Below are 23,858 nucleotides of genomic sequence, written 5' to 3' on the forward strand. Positions count from 1 at the left end.
ATTAACGGAATGACTAATGTGCACTTGAGTTAGAGAGCAATTACCAGTAATCAACATAGTTTTATTTTCTATGTATGTATACGGGAGGAGCAAACGGGTTTGGTACATTGTCAACTTTTGTAAGGTACCCTCACCACTGGATAGTAGAACTTAAGCTAGAAGGCACTGATTTTTTTTTTTTTTTTTTAAAAAATTTGTGCAAAGGAGTATGCAGCATGATAGAGCGGCTGAAGCTTGAGTCCTTAACAGTTCTCATGCATTATAACCTCTTTACTGTGGCGAAGTAAGAGGTTTTTAATGTATTTAGAGTCACGTGAATAGCGATGGAATGAGGAAACTAGCGAGCTATTGGTTAATAGACAAGTGAGGTTTTTTTATTTTCAGTCATCCAAAACTGCACAGTGAAGCTTGTCTGGGGTGAGGTAGTGCACTGATCAGTTTCCCTTCTGCTTCGTTTGTATGTGTGCACAGTGTCACTGATTTTGTTTATTTTAGAAGTTTACCTTGAAGGAAAACATCCCATCCCTGATCAGATCTCTAGTTGAGGCAGAACAGTGTGGCAAATAATGTACTGAAGAGGTGACATCTAATAATGTTACCTATTGTACGTGTCCAGTTAAACATGTAGATCCTACTAACTATATGGAAATCTGTATTTTTTTGAAGCAGCAGCTTTGGAAAAAGGCGTGGATAATGGTGAGTAAATCATAACATCAGTGAATTTAAGTAGATTTACTACCTGAAACTACTAGGTAGATTGTAATAGGGAGTCTTAATAGGGAAGAGTTTTATTTTCATTTGATACCAATGTTTAACATTCTTACTCTGGAAATTCAGGATAAAAGAGGAAAGTTGTGAGGTTAAGGCTGATTAAAGGATGGAAAGCAAGTACTGTTTCTCAATGGGACTTGGCAGGGGCTTGAGGACCCACAGAGGGTGTTGGTGGTTCAAGTCATTCTTTTCAGGGAACTGAAACTTCAGGAGGCTATTGGCGTTCAGCAGCCGTGACACTCACTGGGTAGGCATTGAACTTCTGGCTGGATTTGGATGTGCTTCTAAAAATGTGGACAAATACCAGCATTAGACCAGCTTACCTGTAATGTTACAGGACTTGCAATTACATGCTGCCCGGAATTGTAACCAGTAGTGCTTATACATGAGTACTGTGCATTAAAGGGATCTGGTACCATTTCTGAGAATCTGGGATAGAGTGGTTAAGGATTTTGGTACGTGTAAAACTGTTCAGGAAGAAAAATATTGAAAGAGAGGTTGTTGGGTTTTTTCTTGGTTGTTTCTCAGTCATTACATCACGTTTAGCTGATAAGCCAATGGTTTATTTACCATATAGAACAGTAAAACTGTAGAATCTCAGAACTGCGGAGGCTGGAGGGAATACTGGAGGGAATGCTGGAGTGCATCTTCTCCACCCCAGCTCGGGATGCGAGGATCTCTGTATGGAGACAACACGCGCGCTCAGGACAGGGTGCCTTACTGCTTTCGTGTCCCCCCCGGCCCAGTTCCTCTTTGTTTGTACGGGCGCTGGGGTGGCGGTGCGGCGCTGGGGCTCGGACAAGCTGAAGCAGCCCGGGCGGGGCGCGCGGGGCGGGCAGGCGGCTGCCCCTGGCCTGCGGTAACCGGGCTGGGGGGGGCGGGGAGCCGCGGGGCCCCGAGCGAGAGCGGGGCCCGCTGCCGGTTGCCGGTCGCGCCCCTTCAAGGCTCGCCGTGGGGTGGCGGTGCGGGGCCGCCTCGCTCCCTGCCCCGGCCCCTCCGCCCGCCGGGGCGGGCCGCTCCCTCCCGCCCGGCCCGCCATGGTGCAGGCCTGGTACATGGACGAGTCCCCGGAGGACCAGCGGGCGCCTCACCGGCTGCGGCCCAACCGCGCCGTCAGCCTGGAGCAGCTGCGCCGCCTCGGCGTCGTCTACCGCAAAGTGCGTGAGAGGGGGCGGGAAGGCGGCCCGGCGCTGGCGGGGGCCGTGCGGGGCCCGCAGGCGGTGGCGCCTCAGGCCGGCCCCGGCAGCCGGCGGGACGGGGAGAGCCTTTAGCAGGGCGGCGGGGCCGGCCGGTCGGTGCCCGCGGCGGGGCCGGCCGCAGGAGCGGTGCCGGCTGGGGAGGGCCGGGCGCACGCTCGGGTGCCGCCGCTGGTGGGCCGGGGCCCCTAGGGCGGCCGGCTCGGCTGTCCCCGCGGCCGCCTGCCCTCCGACGGGCCTGGCAGCTGGCGTTCGCCCCCTTGGCGTCCCGAATGCGCCTGAAGCGGTTGTGGCTGAACGCTTTTTTAAAAATTTTTTCACCACCCCCACCTTCCCCCCCGCCTGTGTTTCAGTTGGACGCTGATAACTATGAGAGTGATCCCTGTCTGAAAGAGATTCGGAGAGCAGAAAATTACTCTTGGATGGATATAATAACCATACATAAAGACAGGCTTCCCAATTATGAGGAAAAGGTATGTGAGCTTTCGCTTTCCCCGAGGATTTGTGTGCTGGAGCTTGCCGCTAGAGTGTGCGGCCGGCTTCCTCACACCTGCACGCCCTGGGCAGGGTGCAGGCGTGGGATTTCCAGGGGTAAAATACAGCCTGTACTGAAGTCCTTTACATAAAGAAAGCAGTTTTGGTATTATTTTAAAAATAGCAGAGGCCTTTTGCTTCTGTTAGATTGCCTTCAAAGGTTTTAAGAATAGCTTCCATCCCTGCGTCATTTCAAAACTAAGTTTCTTACCAGCAGAGCCCTGCCAGTACTGACCTGTCCTCGGAGAGCCTCCTGGGGTGAAGGCAGGTGGCTGCCAGCTGGGCATGGGCTTTGAAGGCTGAAACATCCTAATGGCTGTTTGCAAAATACGTCTTTTCGAAATGAATGTTAACCTGGTGGAATCAGAGGGATACGTTCCCTGTGCAAGAAGACTTTTTTTACCTTGGGAAGCTGGTGCTTTGGCTGTTTCGTAAGAGCCGAATGTGAGTGGTGCCAGGCTGTCAGATGAACCTCCTAGAAGGAACTTTCTCCTTCCGGCCTCCAAGTGCTGGCATGCTGCTCTGACCTGACAACAACAACCCAGTGACACTGCCGTATTTTCATTAAATTTGCATGCATCAGCTTGTTTTAAGCTCATGGTGTTAATACCAGTTTTAAATTGATGAGAAGGTGAATTAGGTAGTGGCTCAGGTTGCCTGGGTAGGCTCTACCTGATGCAAAGGCAGGCCGTTACAGAGAGGGCATATGGACTTGTGCTCGCCTTGCCATGCTGGATCAGTACAGGCTGAGGGACACCAGCGCTGGTGTGGCTGAACAGCATCCAGACCTGAGCAGGTAATGGTACCTGGCATTGCACTGCTCTCTGTGCGCTAACATGGTCAGCTCTCTGTTAACTGAACCTTTAAAGCATGTTTTGTTCTGTGCTGTGAAATGAACAAAGCATTCACCATTCCAGGAAAAATGAGAATGTTGCTGCTGCTGCCCTGGGAGAGAGTCTGGAGCTGGGGCTCACTCTGGGGGCAGGCGTGACATCCTGCTTACATCAGATTGCCGTAGATGGGCCGTGTTTGTCAATAACTGCATTTTCTCATACAGTTGTAGTCGCCTGTGCAGCTAATTGAGCCTTACAACAGTGTAAAAGAGGGGGGATAATCTGTAGCTCTGTTTGCATTTTTTTTTTCATGTCAGGAAAATAACAGGCACAAAATGGTCAAACTGAACAACCGCAAGGACCAAATCCTGCGGTGGAAAGCTTTATCCACCTCTCTCTCAAACGGATGTAAGCATTACTGTTATTCAGAGACTGGTTATGTGCAGCTATAGCTGCTGTTTCTTGTCAGTGAAATTCTTGTCTTCCAAAGGCAATGTGGCAGCCTGCTTCGAAGTGTCCTGAGACAGGGTCTGGCTGGCTGGATTGGCCGTTTTAACCACGTTGGTCTCATCTGTTAGTTAAATCGCTGCGCAGCTACCCTGTGAAAGCCTTTGTCTGCTTTACCACGTATTTCTACCAGACCTCTTTGCAGTTTTTCTGTGTTCAGTAGTTTTAAGATACGCTTGCTATTCCTAGATAAAAACATTTTATGAAGAACATTTACACCTAGACGATGAAATTCGCTACATCTTAGATGGATCTGGCTATTTTGATGTTCGAGATAAGGATGACAAATGGATCCGGATTTTCATGGAAAAAGGAGACATGATAACCCTCCCTGCTGGCATCTATCACCGATTTACACTGGATGAGAACGTATGTTGTTACAGATTACCGTAAATTTTGATGACAAATCCATGTGAGTGTATAGCACACTACTAACTACATGCCCAGAGACTTGCAGTTCATTAGCAAAATATATTAAATATGAAGCAGGAATATGAAAAATACTAAATAATTCACAGCATCTGAACCTTTCATCTCCAGGTCACAAATCCATATTCCTCTCGTCAGCTGTGACTGCAAGTCATTACCACGTGATAGCTGTAGCATATCTTATGTGACAGCGGCATGAGAGCCAAGCCCTGCGGCTGTCCCTCCCACAATGGCCCCTGCTGTTAGTTGAGGTAGAGATGGTGCAGACAGATCCTTCTGTGTTGCCTTGTTGTGTATCTTGTGTATGTTGTGGCACAGACAGAGCATACCTGTGTCCAGCAGTGGCATTTTTCGTAAGTGCTAAATTCACCTTCAGGGAAAGAAGGATTTAGGGGTCCAGAGCCACTACTTGCAGCTAGTGTATGCTAGGCTGGATGCTGGCTTCACAGGAGCTGACCTGCTTTCAGAGGGGGTTCTTGGCAAAGGGACAGTGAGGTTGGCACATGTGGTCCTGATCTGTGTCTTTCCTTGTGGGCTTTTATAAATACATTTGTAACCTCAGCATTACCCCTGGAAAATGGGGAAATGTGTGCTGCCTCCTGTGTGGCAAAATCCCATCTCTGACGTAGACATGAGAACGGTATAATTTTGAATCAGCTGTCTAGATAACAGTTATCATATATGTAAAAAAGGGAGATACTGCTTTGGTGAAAAACCTGACTTCTCACGTCTGCATTTTGAGATCCACAGTGAATCATCTACAATTATTAGTTTAACGCATTGTCTTTACACAGACAAAAACGTCAGGGGTTGTAGGCTGAATCCACAAGAAGTCTTAAATGTTCATCCACTTCAGGAATTTTAGTCTAGAAGTAAATCTTCAAAAGTAAATTCTTGAGCTGCTTCTAGACCCTTGCATTTTGCAGCTAAGTTCTTTGGGTACCTAACTCAATTCTTGACGTTGCTGAGCGCCTGGGTGCAAGATAAGCACTTAGCATTGTTTACAAAATAGGTAGGGTCTAAATCTCTAGCGCAGTGGACAGGAGTGGAGAGTTCCCCGTAATTCGGTGGCTGGAGCACTTCCGCAGGACATAAAATCCCATTTTCTGCTGCCACAGCTGTACCTCATACCTGGTATACTTTTGGTTAGCTGGTGGCAGGGGCTGTTGCTTTTCCCGTTGGAATCTGGAGACTTTTCACTTCCTGTAGCATTAATTCTTGGCTAGTTTATCCACCCTCCATTCAGTTTTTATGGCTTTCACTTTGAAGCTTCTGTTCTTCCTCAAAAGCATTGTGTAGCCACCTTGGGTATTCTGATTGCTGTTGTTTAACTAAGCAAGTAGGATTTAGATGCTGCATTGCTCAGTATGGCACTGGGGATCCAGTACAAAAGATTTGCATGAGACAGGATTTTTTTTGTTTCTTTGAAAAAGGGAAAAATACTGTCTCTGCCTGACCTGGAGGCACTGGTTATGGCACAATATGTCACTGCGTAGGTGCAAAATATCCCACTGCAGTGGCTGGGAAGTAGGAACAACAGCACAGCAGTGTAGTTTTCTGGAACACATGAGGCTTTCAGTCCATCTTGAAATGGTTTGAAAAATTTCTGCAGAAATACAAATGAAACATTAACTTCAGAATCAAGATTCCGTGGAAAGGATCTCTAAATTACTTGTCACTTCTTGTTCTTTGGCAGAATTACGTGAAGGCAATGAGACTATTCGTTGGAGAACCCGTCTGGACAGCATACAACAGGCCAGCTGATGACTTTCCTGCTCGGAAACAGTATATGAAGTTTTTAGCTGAAGAAGCACAGTAATGGTGTCCTAAGACCTGACAAGTGGAACACCCTGAAGGCCTGTCAAAATAAATGTGATGGGTGGCTTTTCACCGATAGACGACTTCTTTTTACATATGCAATTGGAATCACAGAGTCATAGGAAAATTTAAGTTGAAAGCTCATTTGAAGGTCATGTAGTCCAACCCCCTGCAAAGTACCAGGACAACTTTAAAGCCAGGCCAAGTTGCTCAAGTCCTTGCCTTGAGGTTTGGAAACTCCGCTGGTGGAGGTTCCACTGGGCACCTGTTCCAGCACTTAGCTGATGTCATGGGCAAGGATTTGTGTCTGGCTCTGTCTTCTCCACAGTCCCTTCTCTAGTGGGAACCTAGTACGTCTCCTCTCAGCCTTCTGTTCTCCAGGCTAGACAAACCAGTGCCCTTAGCTGGGCTCTGTTCTGTTAAGCAAGATGTTCAGCACATTTTGTCCTGGTGTTGAACTGCGGAGTGTTACTTATAACCACCTGACAGCTAGACTTGAACCATTGACTGTTCTGAGCCCAATGGTCCAGAAGTTTTTTGCCCATCTTGTAGTTCACACACTCAGTTCGGCTACAAGGCTACTTACTGTGGGACACACTATTGAAAGCCTCGCTGCGGTCAAGGTGAAAAACATCTGCTGTTTCCCTTCTGCCAGTGCCAGTCATTGTCACTTGGTTGGCAGTCAGGATGGTCAGGGAGAACGTGCCTTTGGTAAATCAGTGTTGACTGGTTGCTCCCCATCACCTGGTGTTTCATGTGCCTGGAACAGCTTGCGTAACAGCTTACTCTGTACTTCTCCTGGGGACTGAAGTGAGGCTGACCAGCCTGTAGTTTCCCAGATCTTCCTGCCTTTTTGAAGGTGGCAGTATCATTTGCCTTTTTCTGCTCAAAAAGGTTTTCTTGATCTCTGTGACCTTTCAAAGATGCCAACAGCCTTGCAGCGACATTAGCTAGTTGCATTTACAGTTGCTCAGGAATCCATTTTCTAACCTTTATTTCCTTGATATTTCTGGCAGGTAGAATTGGGAGAGGTGGGCTACATGAATATTCATTCTGCTCTGAATCCATGCTAATGAACTATGTAGGATTCTGTTTTTAATTCAAGAAAATAAACCCTGCTTCAGTCTTGTCTAAAAATGTTCATAAGATAAATTTGCATAATCGGCATTTTAGTATGCAGCTTCCCAAGTTCTGCCCTGGTACATAAAGCTGTGGGTTTCTCTCAGTAAAATACAGCAATTTGCTCTTGTGATTTATTAATAAAATTACTTTGACTTGTGTGGTTTTTTCCCTTGTGCTGACATTAAGGACACATTGAACAGCAGTGTTACTGTAGTTGTCAGTCAGCTTTTGTTCCTTGTGCTGCTACTGGTTTGTTCTGTAACGTGGGACAAATAATTAACTGTGTGCCTCAGTTTCTTTAGCTATGGGATGGAGAAGAGCAGACTTAGACGCTCTGATCCAGTTTTCAGTAAATGCCTTGAGGATATGCAGGAGATGTAGCCCCTCAGCAATGGGCTCCGAAGCGTTTTGGTAGGAATTTGCTCTTTACAATGGCAAATTGTGTCAGCTGGGCAGATACACTTACTGCTTGCTCCAGCTGTCAGTGGATGATGAGAGCACGGGCTCTGCTGGCTGCAGCCTGCGCGCTGATTTCAGCCACATACAATACAAGCTCCTGCCTTGCAGTTTCCCAAATAAACGCAGCTCTAGAAAGGAGTAGCAACTTGGGCTTGCATGAATTTTCCTGATGTAGCAGACGGTAGATAATTGAACTTTCCCACTGTTCTTCCCTGGCAGCCCTTCTTCAGCAGGCAATGTTTTCCTCACTTCGCAGCAGCATTACTTTTAACTATTTCTAGGTGCTTTAAGTGTTTCTGAAAACAAAGTTGCCATTTTGACGCGAGATTGTGCTGGCTTTTATCTTAAAAGTCGGAAAGAGTGAGTAAAAAGGCAAGCGTTTCCTGCCGTAGGGTCTTGGGTTGCAAGCTAGGTGAGATGCAGGGACACAGCTGACCCTTCTGCCAGTTCTGCCAGTGGGGGCTGAGTTTGTGGGAGGGGGTACAGACACAACTTACCCTTGCAAAAGCAGGCCCACCCAGCGCTCCGTTCAGCCTGTACTGGCTTTTGTACCTCCTGGAAAATCAGTGCTACTGGCAAATGGAGCTTAACTATAGCCAGGCACACGGCACACATCGGCCAGGCTTGCACGGATGCTGTGCTGTGCCGTGCCATGTGCCTCTTCAGTTCAGGGATTTGTGTGCCCCTTGTCTGGAAGGAGCACTTGAGTGTCCTCCGGCACAGCGTGCTGTGCTGGGGCATCCTGGTCCCAGGAGAAACTTGGGGGATTTTTTAAGGTACAGCTGCAGGAATAAGTAACAGTTACAGCCTTTGGCACGTTTTATTCCTTTGACTTACATGATACAGAAAATTGTGTTTCCAAATGTAAATTAAAATGACTGCTTTCTCCTAGTGCTGGTATCAGTCCCTGATATCCAGGCTAATTAATCCTCTTCCTGCTTTTGTTTTCTCCTTTTTTTTAACAAAGTCAACAGGAGATCGTTCATACCCCTGATGGGCCTTTCCATTTTGATCTCTCTCTTTGCAAAAGGAGGGGTGGAGGCAGCAGCGTGGGCTCTCAGGAACTCCCATTTACAGCACAGGCATCCCATAACAGACTGGGGGAGCAACTGGGAAGCGAGAGCAGGTAATGAATGCACTCTTATTGGGAGAGATTTAGAGAGATTTAGAGTTTGGAGGCAGTAATGAGGGATGGACAGTAAAATGCCTGCCCGCGGCAATTGCTTTCAACAGCTTGCTGATGTAGGATGTGACCTGGGAAGCAGGACTGAACCACCTTGTTTTGTTGCCTCTCTGGAGGAATATATACACCCGGTACAGCTCCCATCTCCTGGCTGTCACGAATAACACATGATCACCCCGCTAAAGATCGTTCATCATTTTCATAGCACAATGCATTCTGCTGCTGAGAGGTGGTGGGGGCTGTGGGGGTCTTACTGTCAACACTTCTGAGACCGTGCCCTTTAGTGCTATAGGTGTCTTTGAAAGGGTGAAAGCTTTGCTCTCTGGAAGTGTTTTTTGTCAGATAGAAAAAAAAAAGCATTTGGAGCTGGTATAAAGATTCCACACCTGTGAAGAGATTACATGGGAGATTACACTGTGAGGAAACAGCTGGGCAGAAAAAAACGTTAATATTAATAGGAAACACTCCAGAGAGTGGAGAGAAGGGAGGGAGAACATGCCGTTCTTTCAGAAGAAAAATGCAGTTTCTTTTCATGGCAATTTTTTGTGTTTGTTTTTTTCTTTTCTCCCCCGCCCCTGCACATATCTAAAAGTGCAAAGTGAAATTGATTTTTGGTCCAAAAACGTGAGTCTGTTTCACTGCAGCTAGTGGAAAATCTGGGTGCATTGATGTAGTATGAAAATTTATGTAAGTGGTTCCAGCAACATCACATTGGCAGCATTACCTCAGCAAGGGGAATATTTCAAATCCTCCAGGATTAGAGTTTAAAAAAAAAAAAAGGTAGAAGAAATGGTACTTGAACTGAGGGGTTTGAAGATGGCTTTTTTGGTACCTGTGTATTATTTTCCACTTCAAACCAAACTTTTCCCAAATGGCATATACCCCATTTTCTCATGAGCACCTTGAAAGAGCTGCTCTGTGAGCGGACTCAAAGCGAACTGTGGATGGCCAGTGGGGTTTTTAATAAAAAATTAGGTGGGCAAACAGGTGGCTGCAAAATCTGTGATGCTGCCCTCCCTTGTTAAATGGCAAATGTCTTTGGCTGGAAATCCTAATGCAAAGACATTTCACAGCCAGTTAAGTAGTAACTTCCACATCAGGCACTTCGGGGTGCCTACAGATGGGTGAAGGGAAACGCTGCTGGCGGGGGCTGCCAAGAGCAGGGGCTGTGCTGCTTCCCAGCAGCTGCAGGAGCTGGTACCCGTCTGGCCCGGCTGCTGAACTCGACAAGTATAAAATCTTCATGCAGTCAGAGCACGGGTCCTACTGGCAGAACAGGCACTCTCCTGCCTGGTTTCTGACTCCAGGATTTAGCTTGAGCTAGGAACTTAGGAGAAGGGACAGTTTCCTGACAGAGGCAATCATTTAACATCAGCTGGCAGACACCAGTGCACATAAAGACCGAGGTGGCAGCTGAACACTGCTTTGAGAATATCCCTAGCAGCCGAATCGTGGATTTAGATATTTGGCCAGGCAGAGGCTGTGGGACTGACCTGTGCTATGCTCAAAAATTACATCATCTGTTTGAGAGTCTTCCGAGTGAAAATGATAGAAATTCTCAGATTTCCTTCCCTCTTCCCAAAATAGGGTCACTGCCGGTTGTCATCTGTTTCCTGAAGCCAAATAAACCTATCAACTCATTGGGGGATGAAGCAGTGTTACAATTTAAATATTCCTGGTCCAAAGATCCAGATTTGATCTGATTTGCTGCACTAATGATTTTACAGCTTAATTCCCAAAACATCTTGTGTGTTTGCAAAAAGGTATTCTACTATACCTGCAATTTGAAAAACCTTTCTTTTATGCGACTGAGCTCTCGTTTTTTATTAACTATATGAATATCCAGATAAGACAAAGAAGCAAAATTTCAGAACGCAAAACACTTGAGGAAAAGATTCAGCAGTTAAAGGGCTGTGAATCTCTTTCAGTGCTGGCTTCCCTCGCTACAGTTCTGCCTGTGATACCTGTGCTAATTTTGAAAGCGCCCCTCCATTTCGTTGCCTTCTATGCTGCTGCTCAGGGTGCCGATTAGTAACTGTTGTGCCTGTCAATGAGCCGCATCAGCTGGTGGAAAATCGGGCTGGGTGGCACCAGGATTGCCTTTGGCCATGGACACGGCCCTGAGCAGGCAAGCCAGGCTCTGGGCTCGTTTCTCCTGTGATCACAGGCATTTGAGCCTGGAGAATTCAATTTGGGTCCACCTTCAGGCTTCCCCCCGCCCCCCCCCCCAAGGATTCAGGCCACTTAGAGCTGACCCACTGTTCATGGGAGAGAGGGAAGCTGTTCCTGGCGATACTGTGATAACGGGGGTGCAGAGTGGTAGCTGGGTTCGCACATGCTGCTGCTGCAGCCCCAGTCCTGCTGCCTGCCACTGGAATGTGTGCCTGCATCTGAAGGACTTGCTCACACTTTGCACTGCAAATCGTGGATTTTTTTATAAACAGCAGTAGCAATTTTATTCTGTAGCTTCTTAATTCAGTATTTTCAGTTTAGCACTGATGGTTTTGTCAGTTTTTCAAAGCCAGAGAGGCACCTTCCCCCTCCTTCCTTCCCTGTGCCTCAAACAAGTAACATCTAATTTTTTTCCCTCTTTGTGGGCAAACTGCAACTCATTGTTGCTGGGTTTTGGATGGATTCATTTTAATGACTCTCATACATAATAAACATCTGCAAATGACTGTCCAAATCTAGGATGGGACCAGGTATTGACCCAGAACAGCTTGGAAAGGTGGCACCTGGATCCTCTTCCCCACCCAAACCTTTCTGTTCCTCCCTAACACCAGGACTGTGACCATCTCATACACCCTTGAAGACGATAATCTTTAAATTCGTAATTTCTGAGCTGACTGGGAGAACTGGGAGAAATAGCATTGCAGTATTGCCTGAAAGTTATGCTAGACCTTGTTCGCGTTCGAACCGTTGTTCAAATGCTAAAAACTGTGCAGGTTCCTACATTGCAAAGTACCTCAATGGTAGATAGATTTTTTCCCCAGTGTTTATTCAGTGGGTAAAAAGCAGGCTGGAAGGGGTGGATGGCATCTTCCTTTGAACTCGTGCTAAAGGTACAAGCTAATGGGTAAACCTCACCTTGTTCCAACATCTGCAGTTTTCTCTGGCCTCTGCTCAGGACTGCAGCAATCTAGGTTGCTACCTGTGCAACCTCGGACAGGATGACTCTGGCTGCTGTGGTTCTACCTATTTGGGATAAATTTACATCTATATTTGAGTTTTCAGTCCCGTTTTCATACTTTTCTTGATTGCGAGTTGACATGGAGAGGAAATGCGTGTTTCTCACTAGAGCTAAATACAACTGGACATGGGAACACCACACATCCTGCAATCTTCTTCTGGGCAGCTACAGTGCATGTGGTTGATTAAGCACATCAGCTGACATACAAGTAACACAGACATAACTTAGATATGCACGCACACTATACCCCATTTATGCCCCTCTGCAATTTGATTTGCAAACGCCTGCAGCAAAACCTCAGAGGATTGCCTGTCTGCCGCTCCTTAGGCCGCTGTAGTGCAGCAAACCTGGCAGTTTACGCAGGCAGGGTGGTATTTCCCAGCATGTGCTTGCGTTGAAAGCCTCAGGATGAAGATGAATCTGGAGAGGGTGTTTGCTGGCTTGGTGAGCTTTTCCGCGGGGTCAGTGAGCTCATCCAGCTTGCACATGGCTGCACAAATGCTTTTGCTGACATGAAGGATGAGGTAGGTGGAGGAATGATCATCCTTTCCACTAGCTGAAATCCATTGTGGAGTCTCAGGCATGTCTGCACATGCCTTTTGGGGAATATTTAACAGGTCCAGTCCCGTTCAACTGAGGGACCAGGAAAATGTAAATGACCAGCTGGTTAGGGGCTGCCATCATCACCTGAACTGCAATTAGGTACTAGAAATGGCAGATAGATGTGCAAGTCCTTTTGAGGATCAGGGTCTCTGCGCATAATGTAATTATCTGAATGTCTGAAGTACAGCTTCTTTGCTCCTCTTTTAATAAAAGAGGAAATTTAAATGCAAAACTTCTGTTAAGGCACATTAAGCTTTAAGACTTGAATACAACAATCAGCTCATTCAGGCTATACTTTCCACAGCTTTTCTCACTTAGCCAGATGACACATGCATGCTGTGTTTTAGAACTGAGCTCTGCCCTCATTTACACCAGGAACCCTCATTAAATTCAGCTGAATCCATTGAATTTAACAGGATTGCCTGGTGTAATTAATGTTTTGAGGACAAATTTTGTCCTTAGGTTTAATGCTTTAACACCATATACAGCATTCAGATGTGTAACTGGCTGATTATAGGAAAGTCAAACACTTAACTTGTATATATGTTAAATCCAAACCATAAAGTGACATTGATACTCTTTCTTGCATTTTATAAACAGTTAACAATTTGCATACACCCAGCAGTGATAATACGCCTTTGCATTTAAATTTTAATTATTCTGCAAGTCTACCAGGATGTCACTTGTTTAATGGCTCACTGAGCTTAGAGGTCACCCAGTCCAAGTCTCCTCTACTGGCGTTTTTATCTGAGTAAAAGCCTCTACTAGTAAGAACACAGCAAACATACTGAAGTGAGACTTATATAGTAATACATAAGAATTAGAATTTAGAGAAACTTGGAGAACAGGGGATTATGTTTTCAGAGTGTTTCTTTTTTAATGGTTGTTTGACTCTTACTGCGATCATATATTTTTATTTTCTGCCAATCAGAACACAGGCTGTCATTTACATGTGCAGTGAGTATAAGGCACCGCTGAATAAAAAAAAGGAAGCATTTTACTCCTCGATTGTATAGAGGTAAGTGGCTTCAGCATGCTGGGTAATGATGGATCATGCTACTTAGCACTGGAAAAGACAAATCAAGCTCCCTGAAGGTGTAGGTGATAGTGTTAACACTGTAACACGACACCTAACCTTCAGTTAAATGCATGGGAACCTCTGTTATAAGACACTAATTTACATATAATTGTAAGATTTTTTAACTGAAATCACAGAATGGTTTGGGTTGGAAGGGACCTTTCAAGATCATCTTGTCCAAACCCCCTGCCATAGGCAGGGACGCCTTCCACTAGACCAGGTTGCTCAAAGCCCCATCCAGCCTGGCCTTGGACACTTCCAGGGATGGGGCAGCCACAGCTTCTCTGGGCAGCCTGTTCCAGTGTCTCACCACCCTCATCATAAGTATCTTATGTCCAATCTAAATTGACCCTCTTTCAGTTTAAAACCGTTGCCCCTTGTTCTGTCACGACTGCCCTGGTAAATTGTTCAGTGCTCTCAAAGTCTTTGAGAATAATGCTGGTCACATAGCAGGGTTTCTTTCTGTCTCCTAAGAAACCCCATGCCCAAGAAGAGTGAGCCATGATGGAGAAAACATACTACTGAAATTCCTTACAATAAGCACAGCAGACTAACATACTGGTTCAGATTAATAGTTGTGGCAAACTGAAAACTACACAGATTTCAACTCAATTGTGACAATGTAAACTGTTAAACCTTGTCAAAAACCATGGCAACATTTAAAACAAATGTAAGACCTAATAAAGAGTAATGCAAAAGTAACTACTTTTATTTCACTGCATTTTAATACTCACTAAAGATACATAAATGGTGTTTAAACCCAGCTGAAGCAGATGGTGCTGAATAATTTTTGTAGTTTAGTAGTGATACTTTAGGACAAGTCTACCCAGGTGCTGCACAAGTTTTAATTCAGTTCCAGCTGTGGAACCTAGAGGCCAAGCCAGAGACAGAAATACCAACTGATTTTATTTTTTTCAGTTGAGTGAAACATAACTAGCCATTTTTTCAGTGTACAGGTATGACCTGTAAAACATATATATCCTGTAAAAATGGAACAAATACTGTCTCTGTATAAGCTACAAGCTTGTCTTTTGAGATGCTCATGATTTTTAGGCATTCTTGGTTTTTTGCATGTCCAGCTTGCAGGAGTTTTCAGACATGATTTTTGAGGACAACTATTTGGTCCCTGTACAGTTATCTCCAGTTGGACAAGCATAAAAATGAATTATTAGTCACTTAAAAATACAGCTGGGAGTATTTAAAGATGGTGAGAACTAATTGATGGATGTGGTATAAAAATATAACAAGTACAGTTACAGACTTGTCCCATGGCAGTGATTTATGACAGCTAAACATTAAATCTCAAACCAATAAAAAAACAATGAACAGATGTATATACTGTATTCATGTACAGGGAACGGGAGTATCTGGATTGAATCTTTACAATACAGATCAAAGGGGGAATGTGGGCAGAGATGTGAAATACACTGATACCACAGTAGCACTGCGATTCCAAAAATCTGTGTTCCAAGGGATGCCAAAATCATTGTATGCTGATAGTGTCGCATCAGTGGTAACTGCCTTGTGTCCTGCTCTGCACCACCCTTTGTGCTGCTTCCACTTTGTGTACCCTAACCCTTAGATACTTCTGTCTCACTCTCCATCCTTTTTCCCCGGGAAATACTTTCTGTGCAGTGTTTTCACTTAGTAATGGGAAAGGAGAGGAACTGAGCTGAAATGGCTTGTGCTTCCACTCTGCCTAACACGCAGGGCTCGTTTCTCCACCCAGCAGAACGCCAGAGTGGAGCAGCTATGCCTGTCTACGCGGAGAGGAATCCACAGGCTCTAGGGTAGGCGTGGGGAAGACAGCTGTAGTGTGGTAAGAGCTGAAATACACATGCACTCATCTCCAAGTAGAGATGCTGGAGAGCGGGAGGGAGGGAGGGAAAAAGTATTGAAGCAAGTAGTAGTTTGGGAATAGAGAAATCCTCCAGTCGCACCCACAGCTTTCCAGAATCCAAACGCTTCAATCTGAAAGATTTAATGGGATCACAAAAGCAAGAAAGTATAGGGAGACCGTTCAGTATCATTCAGATTATACAATTCCTCATACTGTGGGAAATCCACTGTGGGAGACTGTGTGATCCCCTCACACACTGTCCGGACACGGTCTTGGGCAGCCTGCTGTAGGTGGTCCTGCTTGATGGAGGGGTTGGACCAGATGACCTCCAGCTGTCCCTTCCAACCGACCATGCTGTGATTCTGTGTGGCGGTGATCAAGCAACCTCCTTCAAGAGCAGTGGACATATAAAGGTACAATAATAGTTTGATGGGGGCAAAATGAGACATAGTAGAAGCAAGTGAAGAGTGTTCAGAATTCCATTTCTGTAATATACATACTGATATTCTGCCAGTAACTCTTAGCTGATGAAATTAGCTCATGTGATTTGCTCACTAGTTACTGAAAAAACTGTAACAACCATCAAGACAATATAAGGTCAAATTCAGTTTTTCTTATAAAAAGAATCAGAGTAGTTGACTGTATACATATATATATATATACAGAGAGAGTACACTGTAATGAAGAATAAACAGGAACAGACTTGCAGGGATGAAGCTGGCTCTAGGTCAGCACAAAGTCCTCACAATAACAGGACAGTGACAGACAACAGATTCTTAGTAATGCCACTGAATATTCATAATTGAATAGATTTTATTTCACATTTACACATTAGCAAGAGTATATACCATTTAAAAAATCAGCCTTGTTGGAGAAATTAGTTGGAAATGATCTATCCTAGCTTGAGACACTGAGTATTAAAGCTGTCACCCTCCTTGATAGCTACAGCCTCTAAAAGCGCTTGCTTTTTCTGCATGCTGCGAGACGACTCCAGTTCATACATAGTTGTCAAGTTAAAGAGAACACTCTCATGTAGGTAGTGTTTAGGGTCCTGCTGAACCATTCCTTCCAACTGCCGAAGGGAATCCTTCAGTTTTCCCAGATAAAGAAGACAAACAGCAGCATTGTTATTAGCCTAGAGAAAAATATATTGTAAGTAAATAAAATAAATGTGTGTGTATGTATATATATATAAATATGCATGTATTTACAAGTGATGAGAGAAAAGGAAAAAAAGAAGCCCAGCATCTAGTTACAAGAGATTTACTATATGCTAAGAATTACTATTTTGTGTGTACGCATGCAGGCAAGTAACTAAAATACATTATCAGTCATACAATCCAATCCTTTTCTTTTTTGTTATTCTCAGGATTTATTCTGTGCCAGTAGGACCTGCTGACTTCTAAGAGCCGAAACTCTAAAAGACAGTCTAAACTGAAATATAAATAGTACAGGACATAGTCACTCAATTTTGAGTCAATAGAAACACATTTCAGAAACTACACAAGCCTTTGCATGCTGTCATTTTCATAGGGTTTTTTTTTTTAATGACTTCGCTATATCTTCAGAAGTGTTTTCCTCTCTGGCTTACATATAAAAGATCCACATAAGCAACAGGAAGAAATTACCTTATCACAAAGGCATCTACAACTGACTTTAAATAAATTCAGCCGATAGGGCCGTCTAAATACATCATGTATGATCAAGTCAGGTAATATATCATAAATGATCAAGTCAGGTTCCATTTTCTTTTGCACACAGAACAGGTCTTTACGAAAGACACCAACAGTACAAAGTCATAGAACATGTTTAGCAGCAAAAACCTTCTGAAAGCCACAGATAAAGGAAGAACACAGTTTTTTTTAAAAAACCCTCTTTTTCTCTCCCTTCAGGAAACATTACTGTGATTATAATACATACTGTTTTACAGCCTGCAAAATAATGCAATTCATGTGCTTCTTCAACTCAGTCTATAAATGGCCTTGGAGCAGACTACTGGGGGTAAAGGCTGCCCCAGTTCTTAGGCACACTCTTATATGACCATGCACTGAAAGCTGCCAAGTGTAGAAAACCCAAAACTAAATGAACAGCTCTTCTCTGATCTGCCCTCGTGATGGGAATCCAAGGCTCTGATATGCAATGTGTTAAAAATGCCATGTTTAAAATTACAGTATCTCTTCAATGTTGTGTGAAAACAATCTTATATACGCTGGCAGCTGACGTTTCTTCTTCTGACATGCATGTCTACGCTAAAAACAGTGAATGCGAAAAAAAAAAAGCTTTTGCAAAGATCCCGTAAAACATAATACCTCGGAATTTCTACACGCCTAAGTATTTATGCCCTTCATACAGAATGGTTCTTCGTTTCCCATCCCATCTTGTTTCTTATCCTTCTGTATAGTAAAAGTCCTTTGGCACACATGCCACACCCAATTTTCCTATAAAGCTCTGAGCATACTCTGGGTACTAATTAACTCCAAAAATGAAACATTATGAGAACAATTTAGGTGGTTTTTATAAATGTAGCAATTTTGAGATTTACCACAGCATTTGATGAGTCGATCCTTAAAATTTCTGTGAAAAATCGATGAGCTTCTGCAAAATTATTCTGACCGAGGTGGAGAAATGCTCTAGAAAGTAAGTGACATGAATGAGTTCTCCTCAAAAACCCAAGGTGATAATATATTTTAAAAACAATGGACATAATTTTTATTTTTCCTGTTATAGATGTGAGAGTTTCTGACATTTGCTCTTCATGGTGTAATTACAACCAGCAAGGAGACACTGATTTACAGACAAATGGAATGACAACTTGGATCATTTGGCTATTATATATTCTGCCTACCAAAGCAACAGTCTTCACTGTGTTTTTATTAATTTAAATGCAGATACTCTGTTCCTGGAATTATTTCTCCTTGTGAAATTAGCCATGCTATATAATTTTCAGAGCACTTTTGAATAGTACTTTCTAAATGTATTAAGCCAATGTGCTAACCATTACAAACTGAGTTCCCCATCATGCAGCTTGATTTACTACTACGTAGGCTCAGTGTTTGAAACTACCAGGCGGTAACTTTACTAGCAGAGCTGACTGCAGCATAAGGGCTCAGAATAGCTTCTCCTCTCCTAAGTTATTTATGCAAATGTATATTGAAAAAGCAGAGAGAAAATATGCAATGCCTGGAAGAATGAGAAAAAGCTTTGTAAAATCAACTGAAGGATCACAATTCCAATCCAGGATAATATGACTGTACCAAGCAGTACAGATCTCCTGGGTCTATATGCCATTCAGTCTCATGACAGATGTAGTTACATAAAAAAGAAAGAGAATGGGATTGTCTCAAGGGTAGTTTAATGCTCACAATGCATACTTTGCAAAACTGTATTTTAAAACTGCATTTAGTTATTAAATTATATACCTGTTCATTAAAACCATAATTTGGCTCTGTAGTCCATCCAATTTGTAAGTCACTTTCTCAGCGTCTTGAAAATATTTTTCTGCAGTTTTTATGTCTCCAATCTAGACAGCAAAATCAGAGGAAAGTTACCACAATAAGAACAAAAGAGATCCAATCTGATTATATCTTTTATAAAGGATAAGAACACGAAATCAAAGTCCATTATCTAATTGGCACCAAGATGACTGGGTAGTATCTGCTATCAAACAAGGTGTTGGAGGAGCCACATTAAGGTCATGAAAAGAACACCAAAAATTTTCCCAGTTTTATCTAAGGCAGCGTTTCTCAGCTGTGGGTTGTGCAGCATTCATGGACTGCATGGCAGGGATGCCCCACTCCTCATTTGGCTCTTTGGTTGTGACTGACTTCAGAGTTCGTAAAATTAGCTGAAAATGAGAAAAGGTCACAATTACTTCCAGTAAGGCTGGGCGCTGGCTCTGCAGGAGGTGAAGACAGACACTGCCCACAGGCAGAGGCTGTCAATAAGGCAAGAGAACGGGAATACCGCAGCGTAGGACCCATACTCGATTAACCCACAGCTTACAGGGCATAGCCAGGGACCACAGGATGAGTTCAGCGCATCACACCAAAACATGTCAGAAAACCTCAGTGCAATGGGCCACTGAGGGTGTTGGGGAAGACAGTCCATTTGCAGACTAAAAAATACTGGCAAGTGGATCGCGCAGACTGAAGGGATGAGGGACTTGAAAGGTGGCATAAAGAGGAACAGATTTTGTGGGAAGGGAGGACGAGGAAGAGGATTCCTAGAAAGGAGGGCGTATTTCACCTAAGGATATGTCACATACATTGCTATTTGAAATGAAAAAAAAAAAATAAAATTGAAGACGACCCCTTTGGGAAGTAAGTTAACAACATATGTTTCATGAAGGCCACCCATACTTTTGGTAAGGTTTCACAATAGAGTCTCTAATTTAAGGCTGGAGAGATGGAAAACTTCATACTGGGTAAAATAAATCTATCGAAAGGAGTAAAACTAAACTAGTCCAGGAGCATAAAGCCACGGAAACCAGGCAGCCCTCAGGTGCTCAGGGAAGATTCAAGGTGCCCTCAAGAGATCACCTGTTTGTTCAAAAACAGGACCACATCACCAGAAATTTGTGACAAATGCACTGAAGTCTACTTAAAGCTCTCAGATGGTGAATAGTACACAGCCTCCCTAGGAAACTTGTTCCAGAATTCTTAAATACCCTTAGTATTACAAAATACACTCTAAGTCTATCTTGCTGCACTTTTTACCTCAATTTTTTTCTCTATCCATAGTGGTCAGGGTACAAGTCCTCTTTTTCAACAGCCTTTTCTATACTTGAAATTTTTTATTGAACTTTCCCCTATGTTTTTTATTCTAGAATGAGAATCAGTTTTCAAGCAAATCAGTGTCCACCCCTTTCTCATAGATAATGCTTCCAGGATTCTCTGCTCATTCTTGCTGTTCTTCTCTGAACTCTCCCATTACTTCACATCCTCCCCAAGTGCTCACGTAAGAGGTCACAACACTCCAACTGATCTCTCACCAGCAGTGAGAATGGAACAATTACTTTATGTTTCCCATGTGAATATTGTCTGGTTTTATGCCACAGTATTTTGGAAGTCCCGTTTGTTTACCCATGCGTAGTTCGCTTACCCTTAGCCTAATTCCTTTCTACAGAACAATGCCTTGTTGCTGTTTCCCGTTTTGTATTTGTGCATTACTCCCTGTTGTTGGTAGCAGTTTGCCTTTGCTGTTAGAATCACAGCCAATGTCACATTTCAGTTTCTCAACTTGTCAAGATTATTTTGCATTCTGATCCTGCCCTTCATAGTGTCTGTACCACTCCCAGCTTGGGATCATCTGTACATTTTACGAGCATGCGTCTGATTCCATCATATAAGCACCTAACCAAAGAATACAAGCACTGCAAACCCCAAAGGGATCCTTGTGGAAAAGATCATCCAGCAAGTCCTTCTTGTCTACCAGCAAATGACTTTCCAAGTACACTTCTCAGACACCCATCTTAAGATCTCATCTAGATTTCTTCCCCATTTGCTCATGGGAGTATCACAGTGGCAGTATCCAAAGCCCTACTAATATCACTAATATAACAGATACCGCTTTACCTCTAACCGTAAGACCTCTCCCTTGACAGCACGAAGAAATGATTACTCTTTACGTTTAGGGGGTGATCCAATTGAACACTGCACTCAAAAGATGCAACTGTCCATCTACCAGCATTTATGGAATGCCCATTAACAGCTTACCTAATGAAACACACGCACTTCTCCCAGACGTTACATAACTGGACTCAAGCAAAACAAACATTAATTCTAAAAATTTATACATTGAATTATAATGGCAAAGGATACAATTTCTCTCTATAAATACCACTAAAGGTCTAAACAACCAAGAAAATAATTACATTTAACTAAAGGCACAAATGTAAATGAGTCTGTCCTTGAATATTTGTAGCCTGAAAATTAGGAAGCTCCTAACCACAAGACCATCAATTAACCATCAATTTCTAAAGGAAGCTACCGGTTTGCTCCATTGGGAGCTTGATGAGTCCAAATCGAATACGCCTTGAGGCTAATCACACCTTATTTGTGATTGTGAAGAATTCTCATTTCTTAGCCGCATCTTCTATCTTCTCAGCAAACATTACAAACTTTTAATTCTCATTTTTCCCACTGAGGGGAAACATTTTACTCTTTTTTTTTTTCCCCTTTTTTGGCAGAAGATTTAAAAGAAAGAATTAGTTTTAATTAATTATTAAAATGTTAAAGTGGTCTTCATAATTTAATTTTACTTAACTTTGTTCAGAAAACATGACTTCAGTACCTAATAATAATTAGCACTTTGAATAAAAATGAAAATTCCTCCATTAACCTCTAATAATCATATCCTCTAACAAGAAGCCTCCAACATTCTTAAGTTTGTTGTTTGTCTGGAAACCAAGATTATTTTTCTTAAGTACTCCTAGGATTTATTTATTGCTTTTAACCCTGTTTTGCAGCAATCTGTTACAGAGGGTAAGGGCAGGCAGCTTTCCACTTTGTAAATTCTTTAATGTCGTTACTTAAATGGCAATTTTGGATAGGTCAGCCAGCAAGCAGAGTCAACATACAATATAATCCTAGAGACTAAAATGTATTCGCTGTTTCCCCATTTCATGTGAATTTCTATTTTACAGGTCAAGTGATCACTGACAGAGTTACAGTGCTTCTGATAATTTCTCTGCCATAGCCTCTGTCTTTTCCTGCATTCTTCACTTCTCCCATCCTCACTTCCCACTGAAGTTCAGGTAGCAGCTAAAGGCTGTACATCAGACCGAGGCCTCTTTACGCCCCACTACATCCTAAGATAAAGAAGACGTGGTGCCTTAAACTAGTAAACTCTATTTAATTAAGAAAAAAAAAATATCACACACAAAGCAAGGTTTTATATGTTGAAAAAAGGTTACCTTTTCTTCTATTTAACTCCCGGCTTACACTTCATTCTACATTATTGCTTTGTTTCGTATGTGTGGTATCTATTATCAAACGGTACCTGGCACTGATAAGCAGCTGAAATCTGGCTCCCTTATGCCTCTCTTGGATAATGTTCAAAGTTACCAGAACAGTCTGAGGTTATTTGGGAACTGCTACCTGTTTTTGAGAAGCTGTGACATTTGAATATGAGAAAAACTGCTTTCCCACTTTACCTGCAAGACGTTTTGTTGATTTTTTTTTCACAGAGTGTCTCGTCAACAGTACACACATACTGCACAGTAATCTTACCAAAATGATGGTGCCCAGGCCTGCAAAATGTTTATCTTTCTTCAATTTTAATGTCTTGGTTTTGTTTCCCTGTGCACTCCTTATTTCTCTTAATACGTCAAAATCTTGCATCTGTTACAACAGCACCCTCCAGATAGAGCCGAAGATTTTGTCAAAAAGACGACAATGTGCCCAACAATAAGAATTCATCCCTTAAGGTGCCAGAATAAAGGAAAACATTTGTGTTTAGAAGTGATGCTTTTTATTAACTACTATCTAGAATCACATGAAAAAATAACAAGGACTCCTCATACTCCCTTTTTGCTATGCTCGGTTCTGACAGTAAACCCACTGAATACTAAAGGCCTGTTGTCACAGCCAACATCCCAGAGATCAGTGACTTCAAGTGACTCTGTACGGAGCCTGTGAACACCACTTCTGAAATCGGATGGATGTAATACTTTCCAAAGTTAGGAGATGCTTTCCTCCTGAGTGAACATTTTTCTATAGCAAACCAAGCTACTAACAGACTGCAGAGTGTGACACCAGGGCAGACACTCTTGTCAGCAAGGCAGTACCAGTAATGTACCCAGTCATTTTCCCAGTAAGACCACAACTATTAATAACCTGTATTTCCAACAGTATCATGCACAGTACCATTTTTTACAGCACCTCTGCGGGCAAGAGAGGAAGTCTGGAGAAAGGAAGACTTTCCCTTGCTTCAGGAGGATTGGGTTAGAGATCGTTTAAGCAAACCTGACACCCACAAATCCATGGGCCCTGATGGGCCGCACCCCTGAGTGCTGAGGGAGCTGGCAGATGTTATTGGTGAGCGACTGTGTATCATCTTTGAAAGGTCACGGTGGACAGGAGAGGTGCCTGAGGGCTGGAGGAAAGGCAATGTCACTGCAGTCTTCAATAAGGGCAAGAAGGAGGACCCAGGAAACTACGGGCTGGTCGGCTTCACCTCCATCCCTGGAAAGGTGATGGAACAGCTCATCCTGGAGGTCATCTGTCCTGGTTTCAGCTGGGATAGAGTTAATTTTCATAGTAGCTGGTGCAGTGCTGTGTTTTGGATTTGGTGTGA

The 23,858-nt window shown here is 43.4% G+C and overlaps 2 protein-coding genes across 3 annotated transcripts in view; one reads left to right on the forward strand and one right to left on the reverse strand.

Annotated features, from left to right (window-relative positions):
- Positions 1-1,754: 1,754 nt before the first annotated feature.
- ADI1 (acireductone dioxygenase 1) lies at positions 1,755-7,368 on the forward strand. Its single transcript, XM_037391398.1, has 4 exons — positions 1,755-1,928; positions 2,321-2,440; positions 4,031-4,210; positions 5,967-7,368. Exons 1-4 carry the CDS (start codon positions 1,809-1,811, stop codon positions 6,087-6,089), a joined length of 543 nt encoding a protein of 180 aa, XP_037247295.1. The 5' UTR covers positions 1,755-1,808; the 3' UTR covers positions 6,090-7,368.
- Positions 7,369-15,688: 8,320 nt separating this feature from the next.
- The window catches only part of TRAPPC12 (trafficking protein particle complex 12), a 62,443-nt gene continuing 54,273 nt past the window's right edge, over positions 15,689-23,858 (reverse strand). Inside the window, exons 10-12 of one of the 2 annotated variants that reach the window (XM_037392351.1) lie at positions 18,983-19,083; positions 18,106-18,193; positions 15,689-16,698 (exon numbers count right to left, since the gene is read on the reverse strand). In XM_037392351.1, coding sequence (XP_037248248.1) covers positions 16,456-16,698; positions 18,106-18,193; positions 18,983-19,083 — 432 coding nt within the window. In that variant the 3' untranslated portion in view covers positions 15,689-16,455. The other variant, XM_037392352.1, reaches the window with a different exon arrangement.

The sequence above is a fragment of the Falco rusticolus genome, chromosome 6 (genome assembly GCF_015220075.1).
Source record: "Falco rusticolus isolate bFalRus1 chromosome 6, bFalRus1.pri, whole genome shotgun sequence".
Lineage (NCBI taxonomy): Eukaryota > Metazoa > Chordata > Aves > Falconiformes > Falconidae > Falco > Falco rusticolus.

Coding starts and splice junctions, on each gene's coding strand:
- ADI1 (XM_037391398.1), top strand. CDS start 1,809: ATGGTGCAGGCCTGGTACATGGACGAGTCCCCGGAGGACCAGCGGGCG. Junction 1,929..2,320: donor TCGGCGTCGTCTACCGCAAA/GTGCGTGAGAGG, acceptor CCTGTGTTTCAG/TTGGACGCTGATAACTATGA. Junction 2,441..4,030: donor TTCCCAATTATGAGGAAAAG/GTATGTGAGCTT, acceptor TGCTATTCCTAG/ATAAAAACATTTTATGAAGA.